A 9345-nucleotide genomic window follows, 5' to 3' on the forward strand; every position below is an offset into this window, starting at 1 on the left:
TAAAATCTTGGGTTGGGTTATTCTTAAATTATGGCTCGAATTTTGACCCATTGGTGACATTTTAGCTCGAATTTACAAATATTTCATGTACTTATTCTTTCATTCCATGCAAAATCAACTTTTGGCGATACACGTCAGTTTCATTCGGTCAAATTTTTAGACTCGAACTATTAAGTGAATAACAGAAATAAGTAGGAGCTATATTTATATTTGTAAATTCGGGCTAAAACGTCACCGTGAGGTTAAAGTTCGCACTATAATTTAAGGTTAATCTTGAAATCTTGTGTCGTGTTTCATCATCTATTCTAATGCTATTACTATTCGTTACACAAATAATATCACATTTGTACAAGTGGTATATATTCAATGATACTTGGTATGAATTACCTAAAAATGATGTTAGAAACTAGGCTCGTCAGGCTTAAAGAGCTTCGGAATTTGGGAGGCGGACTCCGCAGCTGCCCGAGCAAGCCTAACCCTTTGGCTTATCCCTTTCTTTGTTTTTGCAGCAAATCTTTTAGCTAAGAGAGCAGTGGTTACTGACTTGCTCTCTGTGGAAGCACGGTCAGAGGCAGCGTCGTCCTCGTCGTCCTCCTCGTCCACATACAGCATGCTCTCGTGCCTCGTTAGCTCGTCAGCAAGCTTCCTTCTCCTACGGCGTCTCCAAGCGGCCTGCACGATGCAGGCTCCCCAAGTCCTCCACTGGTGCGAGTGGTAGCGGAAGGAGTGCTGCAGCTTCTTGCTGTGCAGCCTCTTGAACTGGTTGGCGAAGAACTTGAGGTCGTCTGCACGGAGGGCGAAGGCCTCGACTTCGGTGATGCACCTGACGGTTCGCGTGGAGGCCGGGAGGTTGAGGTGGGAGGAGCTCATGAGAGCCCATGTGAGCAGTTCCTCTCCGCAGAAGTCACCCAGCTTGAGTGTGATGGAGTTGAAGAAGCCCGACCGGCCTCCGCCCGTGGTGGAGCTCTCGAGCTGCCCCCGGATGATGAAGAGCATCTCGTTAACCGGATCGCCTTCGCGGACGATGTACGTGCCTTTGGTGTTTAGGGATGAAACCAAGCGCTGGCATATTGCATCCAGTAGCTGGTGGTCCATTTTCGAGAAGAAAGGGACCTATCAATCGGATCATATTTCATCAACACTCACCTTGTATGTTTTGACTTCAAAAGTCCTCAACTCAAAAAGAAATTGACTTATGTCCAACGTTACATAATTCGACGATGGAATGATAAGTCATCTTGCCAAATTCTTAAATTGATTGTTAGGATTTAGAATTTTTTCTTCAAATTAATATTGAATAATGCATATTCTAACTAGGCATTTATTATTACGTCGTCGAAGTGAAAATGTAAGTTGAGGCATTTTTGGATAACGTTGAAAGTTGAGGATACAAATTATAATGAGCCCTATAATAAATTATGTTTCCAAGAAATTAAACATAAAAAGTTGGCAACATTCAGTGTATTTTAATATTCTTTGGATTCTTATATAAACGATGTGACACAAGACTCTCGTGAATTAGAAATAGTTGACTTACTCGACGAACAAGATCGAGACAAAGATGTTTCTGAACCTCGCGACGTAGGTCGAGGGGTAGATCCTGGAGAATCTCTTCTTCTTTGACACCTCTTGTAGAGAGCCAGTTGTATTGAACGAATCGCCTAACGCGTTCTTGCAGGTTTGGAGGTAGCTGCCGATGTCTCATCCATTCCTCTGTGTCTCTTCGTTTCACTCTCCACTCTTCCAGTCTTGCTGTTGAGGATTGTAGATATGTCTATGAAATCCACACCAACAAATCTATATGTGAATCCAATTCCCAACTATATATATAACTCTCTTCAACATAATAGTGTCACGTCTAAATGAAAAAAAAATAAAAAAATACACAAAAGATATCATTGTGATCACACAATTAATGTGTATGTGCAAGATATTATTCTAGTAAAAATATGTCGCTCCCTTCTAATACTATTTTTATGAAAAAAAAATATACAAATTAATTTTTTTTCTAAAATATTTCATTCATACCAACATGTTACTAAAATACTCTTCAATGCCCGAATAACAAAAATGGTTAATTGCGTGTAAAATATTGATCAGTTTTCATCATATTCTGATTTTGCATATAATTTTAAATGGCAATGTGATAATTACCAAAGTTTCATCAAATTCTGATTTTGCATATAAACTTTAAAAATTAGTGTGAAAACTTTTAAGGGTGGGTAGCATGGTAATTATCAAACTATTGATTTAATCTAATTTTGCTATAGAGATTTCGACTAAATTTACTACTGACATGGCTAGCTGAATAATCTAATTTAGTACATGATTTTGAACAGTGGTTGAATTGTGACATCACATATGTCGTTTTATTCCCTTGCCAATTATGTTACGTCAATTATTCAGCTAGCCATGTCAGCATTAAATTTGATCGAAATCTCGACTGGTAACAAAACCAGATTACATTAATAGTTCGATAATTATCATGCTACGTCTTAAAGTTTGTATGCAAAATTAGAATGTGCTGAAAGTTCAATAATTATCATGCTATCTTTTAAAGTTTGTATGCAAAATTAGAATTTGATAAAAATTCAGTAATTATCACGCTATTTTTAAATTCGTATAATGGTTCAAAACACGAAAACATGAACTGATTTTGTTCATAGGTACGTGTAATATATTTATTTGTTACACAATTACACAAACAGATTTTGTTCGTGCAATGATTGCGATGCAACAATTTAGTTTTTTTAAAGCATTCATCACCAGTAAATTTGTACATTTACACACAAAGTAATTATATTTATATATGTAGAATTGATTTTTTTGATAAATTAAATAAATAAATTTAAAAATCACACGACGATGAACTCAAACTTAGAACCTCGATTTAGTTAGGAACGGTAAAGACGCAGAGAAATAGAATTGAGAATACCTGGACGTTGCCTATGAGGAGCGAGAAGAAGAGTAGGCCCATGATGCATACAAGAATGCCAAATATTGTCTCCGATGGATAAGCACTCGTCTCCAAACTTTGCCCATATGAGCTACAATAACAGTGAGTTAGGCTTAAATTGTAGTTACAAAGATCGTCTATGCTCGATTATCTGAATGTGTTTCGAAAAATTAATATACCATCAAAAAAATGAACATAAAAAAATATCTCCTCCATCCATGATGCATGTAACACTTTGTGGATGACACAAACATGAATTTCGCCCTTTTTTTTGGGATAATAGCCGCTAAATTCTATAACTATTTTCGTTTTCGCGTTTTGCATCATTTTCAGAAATTCTGCCTCAGTATATCACAACTAATTAAGGAGTCGCGATTTGCATCATGTGAAGTTTTCCGGCAAAATTGAAGATGACTTGGCAGCCGGACTAATCTACTTGGCATAAAATTCCGATAGGCAAAACGACGTCGTTTCGTCTTACGTTTGTTTAATTTTATTAATATCAAAACATCTTCGTTTTTGTTCTTCTTAGAATTAACAACCCTAATTGTATAACTATGGTTTATTTTGGATTGAATCTCATAATTTTCGAGCTGAAATTTGGGTTCATAAGATTGGGTGAAATGGTGAATTCATCGTCATCCTCGCAATCCACCTGAAATGGCGAATTCCTTTGGATTCGGGACAGCGGAGGTGGCTGCTGCCCGTTCCGATGAGAGAGTGAGGGAGATAGAGGCGGTGGAGGGCGGCGGTGACAGTGAGCCTGGGGGCTGATGCTGTTGTCGCCGAATGTGAGTGAGCGGCGATTCTCGCCATGAATCGCGGGTGAAGCGGCGGCGGCTATTGGCCATTGTCGTATGATAGGAAAGGGAGGGGATTTCAGAGAGATTTTGGGCTGAGATTAAGGGGGGAAGGGTTTCTGAAATTTGGGGGAATTAGGGTGGAGGGTCTGAGAAGAAATAGAAACAGAGAAAGGGGCGACGCCAGGCTGAGGAAGTAACGGTGACGGCCGCCGGCGCTGGCTGTGCAGCGGGGTCGTGGCTGTGTAGCGCGGCGGATAATGGAGAGAGAGGGAGCCGAGCGAGATGGAGAAATAGGGGGCAGGAGGCGCCGTGGAGTGGCTGCCAATGGCGGCCCTCACTGGAGATGGAGGCGGCGAAGCAAGGGAAAGAGAGAGAGGGTTTCAATGAGAAAGAGAGATCGAGAGTGAGAGAGGAGATAGAGAGGGTGAGACACGTCATTTAAAAAAAAATTAACAACTAATTGCCATGTAGATGATAATCACCCTTGTCAGCAAATAAAATGCCACGTAGATTAATTTATGTTGCCGGAAAACTTCGCCGGATGCAAATCGTGACTCCTTAATTAGTTGTGATATTAACCTTTTTTTATGCTTTGTCACTTTTGCAAAACGCGAAAACAAAAATAATTATAGGATTTAGCGGCTATTAACCTTTTTTTATGCTTTGTCACTTTTGCAACTAGCATTTTTATTAAAGATAAATATCACTTTTATAATAGTCACTTTTAATTATAATAATTACTATCACTTTTATTTAGAATATTATTACTTCAATGTGGAATAGTTGTCACTTTTATTTATAAGAACGATCACTTTTTTAACAATTACTCTCATTTATAACGTTCTAAAAAAATGAGAAATGCAAATTAATGAAATGTAGATAAAATAAATGAAGAGACAAATAGAGCGAGTAGTCAAAAAGTAAATGAAGATAAAGAAAATTGGATTGTGACATTATAAATGAGACAACTGAAAAAGAAAATTGGGACGGGGGAGTATTACTTTAAGCATAAGAACTACTCCATTCGTCTGCCAAATAACTTTCTAGCTTTCCTTTTTAGGCCATCCCTCAAATAACTTTCATTTTCATTTTATGACACTACCCTACCACTAATAATACCTCATTTAATTTTACTCTTTACCACACTCTCAATACCAATTATATCATCTTTTCACCACTTCTGATACTAATTATAACAGTTTTTCACCACTTCCAATACACATAATAATTTCTTCTTAAAATTTGTGATTTTCCCTCTTAGAAAGTTATTTGGGACAAAGGGAGTATTACTTTTATTTAGAATGTACTGTTACTTTATTCATATTAATTATCACTTTTATACTAACGGATCATGAATTCGGGTATGAAATTTCGGCTCAGATTCAAAATATATTTAAGCCAATCTGACCCGCACACATAGTAGGACTGAGCGCATGAGACTTAGCCCACGTTTGGTTGGGTGTTTTTAGAGGTTGGAAAGGGAATCAAGTAATTGAATCTATTACTTGTTGTTTGGTTTGGGTAATGAGATAATCATTACCCTTACTTAAGGGTAACACAATCACCCAATTTGTTACCCCTCAAAATAGAGGGGAAACAAAAGAAAGGGATTCCCTTACTAATGATTCATTTCCATTGTTAAACCAAACACTCAATAAAAGTAATGGTTATTGTTACCATTCCACTCCTTTATTTGATTCCATTCCCTTTCCATTCCTCTACTTGAACCAAACGAGCACTTAATGTGTATCAATAAACACCAAAACAATGATGTGGATGTCTGTATTTCATCTTGGGTCGTCTCACTCTAAATGGTATGTTTCCATAAATAGAAAAATTTAACCCTTAAAAAAATATGGGCCCTATCACTGTTAACAAATTTACACCTTTTTAATTCTCGTGCCGAAAAGTACTTTTGAGCCACTGTTATAGTGGGACGGAAAGAGCATTATTAATTATAACTAAATATTAATAAATCATTAATTAATTATACATTAATTAAGGATTAATTAGGAGTTAATTAATGTTTTAATTAGTATTTATTGATTTTCAACTAGAATATTTATTCTTCTGAATTTGAATCTTAATGAGTAGCTATTAGAGTTTAGTAAATTAATTGAAAATGAAATAAATAATAACAGAAATAAAAGTCGGTAATTACCTCAAACTTTTTAAGCCAATCCAGAGACAATAAAAGTATCTCTCGAAAAAATTGGCAGTGGTAAGATTGTCATGCAAAGCAATGGCGAACATTCCATAGTTGAATTGATTGGCTTTGATATCACAGATGGTGAAGACCGACGTCGTATTGTACCAAGCATCGCGTTTGGGGCCTTTGGTTAAGCAATCAAGAAAGGGATTGCTACACGATGTGAGTTGCTGTTCATGCCTGCATTGCACAGACCAGCACCTAAATATTCGACTCACACACATCAAATACCATACTGCTCCTAAAACCTGCATACCATAAATAAGAATATTTTAATTTTTATGGAGGGTAAAATTAATTAATTAATTCTTACATGACTTGCTAACAAGTAGAGAATGAGATTGTATGCAGCTCCAGTCCAAGCAGTTTTGGCGACGGCGCCTGTGTTTTTGATGATTCTCCAGTTGAGAGGGAAGATGATTATGAGGCGTGGAATGTATTGAAGGATTATTAGAAATGAAATCGCATGATTCACACGATTGCTCGTTCGCGACTGTGACATTGGCATTGGCATGATGCCCCAAACAACACACTGCCAAACAAATTCATTTATTCATCAACTTTCTTATTATCCAAAAACATAAATATAATTATTTTTAGGCTTAACATACTATTTTACCTATGAATTAGTCTTATACGATTAAGAAGCTTTGCGAGTATGGATTGTGAAGGTCAACTCACAGTTAAAAGGCAGTTACGACTAGATGCTCCATGGTTGTAAATTATCAGAATGTCCTTTTATTTACAATAGTAAAATAGATATTTTATTAATTCACCCGTAAAGTAAATATATAGAATACGAACTATTGAATTTTATGTAGAATATGTCTAAATTTGCTGTATAAATGTCTGAATTTGAAAAATTAAAGTTTTCATTTCTTATGAGATTTGAACTCAAGACCATGAATTCATCGTAAATTTTCATGATCTAAGAATTGAAAATAACTCCTATTTTATATTTTAAAACACGTTTATACTTTATATATAATTAATTGTTGAATAATAATGATAATAATAATAATAATAATAATAATAATAATAATAACAATAATAATAAAGGGTTATTAGTGTGGTAAATGTACACAAACTTCTTTCATTTTCTGAAATTTAACCTGACTTTTATTTTCTGCCCACAAATACATGACTTAGCGTTTTTTCTAATTTTTGACACCGACAAAGAAAAACTCTAATTTATTGTTGTTGAGGTGAAGGTACCATGCACGTTATTCACTCTCCAATCAAAATAATGAATATAATTACTCTATTCAAGTGCACATTTCGTAGTCTATATCATGCATTTCGGCCTCTGCGCTAACAGTAAATAATTTGTTTATTGGTATCAAAATTAGAAACAAAATACTAAGTTCATATATTTACGGGCCTCATATTAAATTTCAGAAAGAAAAAAAATTGTGTATTTACGCATTAATAACTCAATGATAAACTACCTCTTACCAACATGTAATTTCGATATCACTTTTGAATCGTTATTCCATGTGCGACCGAACTTTGCCGTTTCAAACTAAAACCCAAGAAATTGAGTCGGTGGAATTGGACGAATTTTTTGAGTTTTAGATTCAAACGCGATTGTCATCAACTCACATGTGGCATATTTACGTGTCACATTATCAAATGCATCAAAATTTCGGCAGTCAAAAGAAATAGGGAGTGTCTAATTCGCTACAAATACAGAGGGATCTTTCAACAATTCTAATAAGTTTGATTTGAGTGATAAATACATGGTTGATAAAATAATTTATTTTAATTAAATATTTGATTATGGTTAATAATATGACTAGTATCTAATCATTCAAAATACGTGATTATTTATGAATATGAGGTCGAGTGAATTATTTAATCACCCCTCTAATTCTATCAGTCTTATTTATCAGGTCTACCAAAGCAATTGCAATATTAAAAGAAAATGGAAAGGAAGAAGAAGACGGTACTTGGGGGAGGGGGAGAGCGGCCGCGAGATCAACGACGAAATTGCCCTTGATGTAGCGGACGGCGATGCGGTCGGGGTCGGTGACCAAATCGCCCCGGCCGAAGACGGTGGAGTTGGGGGCGACGTAGGCGGTGCGGAATTTGATGAGGATGTGGAGGGTGGAGAAGAGGTCGACGATGCAGCGCGTGATGACGAGGATGCCGGCGAGGTGGTATTCGACGGCGAGGCAATTCCGGCCGGGCATGAAGCGGAGGAGGTAGAAGAAGAGCGGGTCAACGAAGAGAGCGATGAGGCATATGACGAAGAAGATGCGGTTCCATTTGTTCACGGTTTCGCCGCTCGGATCAAGGATTTGGCGCCACCATAATTGCTGCCGCTCGTGGATAAGGGAGGTCGGCTTCGGGATATTCATCGAGAGAGAGAGGGGAAGGTGATCGATATGGTGGAGGGAGGAGGCCGTTAAGTTCGTTAAAAGAGCGCCAAAATGAGAGACTCTTCTGCATTGGGTATATATTGTTTATTGTTTATGAATAATATTAGCAAAAAGGAATGTGCGATGGACACACCAAATTAGTTGTCCAAATAACAAAATTTCAAGCAATGAAATATCTTTATCTCATTTCAAGATTCATCTTTTTCATTATATTTTCTTTTTTAACAGGTATTTTTTTATAAAATAGAATACAATGTATAGGAAAAAATAAATTAACTAGCCGTGCATTTTACTCGTAGAAAAATAAATATTCATAATTTGTTCTAAGAAAATTATACATCATCCGTCCACCAAATAAGTACTCAGATTTTCTTTTTGGTCCGAGTATTATCCATTTCTTTTTTTGGTACCACCCATAATAAAAGTGAGACCTTTATTCCACTGATCACACACACTTAATCAAATTCTCTTAGAACTCATGTCAACCCCAAATGAGTATTTATTTGGTGGACAAAGGGAGTATATACTACCAACTATTATCAAATTACCTTCTACTATTTTTAATTAAAAATTTATTATAAAAAAATTAATCATAAACCCTAATCCGCGCGCTTGCATGTTGAAAATTAATTAAAATTTCAAGTGGTTCCTTCTAACGGCTAAAACGTTCAAAACAATGATGAGCTAGCCTCGATGGTTCTTTGAAGGATCGACTTTGATGTGCTATTATTCCAGCAAGCTCAGCTCCCTGCATGATGTTGGTGTGCCTATTTATAGTAACATTCGTAATTACAAGAATAAGTTCTAAGAGCTTAATTCTCGCTTTTATATATTCTAGTTCGTCGGAGCCTTCCTTATTTGTGAAGTTACTACCCTACAGCATATCGAAGGACGAAGTTGGATGATACACTAATGCCTTGAGCACTATTGAGGCGTAATTTATCTTGGGGAAAGAGGATTTCCTCAATTTGACTATATAGTTTGTTAATTCATAAT

The 9345-nt window shown here is 36.3% G+C and overlaps 1 protein-coding gene across 1 annotated transcript; it reads right to left on the minus strand.

Moving 5' to 3' along the window:
- Positions 1-248: 248 nt before the first annotated feature.
- LOC130994639 (cyclic nucleotide-gated ion channel 18-like) lies at positions 249-8463 on the minus strand. Its single transcript, XM_057919701.1, has 6 exons — positions 7918-8463; positions 6282-6500; positions 5921-6216; positions 2936-3047; positions 1538-1774; positions 249-1113 (listed from the first exon to the last, which is right to left on the minus strand). The coding sequence occupies exons 1-6, from the start codon at positions 8326-8328 to the stop codon at positions 400-402; spliced, it is 1989 nt and encodes a 662-aa protein (XP_057775684.1). The 5' UTR covers positions 8329-8463; the 3' UTR covers positions 249-399.
- Between the last annotated feature and the right edge of the window lie 882 nt (positions 8464-9345).

Source organism: Salvia miltiorrhiza, chromosome 7, assembly GCF_028751815.1.
Source record: "Salvia miltiorrhiza cultivar Shanhuang (shh) chromosome 7, IMPLAD_Smil_shh, whole genome shotgun sequence".
Lineage (NCBI taxonomy): Eukaryota > Viridiplantae > Streptophyta > Magnoliopsida > Lamiales > Lamiaceae > Salvia > Salvia miltiorrhiza.

What these genes read in the sequence shown, in the direction of transcription:
- LOC130994639 (XM_057919701.1), bottom strand. Translation starts at nt 8,328, where the DNA reads ATGAATATCCCGAAGCCGACCTCCCTTATCCACGAGCGGCAGCAATTA. An exon ending in CCGCTCTCCCCCTCCCCCAA is followed by an intron (nt 6,501 to 7,917) that starts GTACCGTCTTCT and finishes TTTGTTTGGCAG; the next exon opens with TGTGTTGTTTGGGGCATCAT. An exon ending in ATTGGCTTAAAAAGTTTGAG is followed by an intron (nt 3,048 to 5,920) that starts GTAATTACCGAC and finishes CTGTTATTGTAG; the next exon opens with CTCATATGGGCAAAGTTTGG.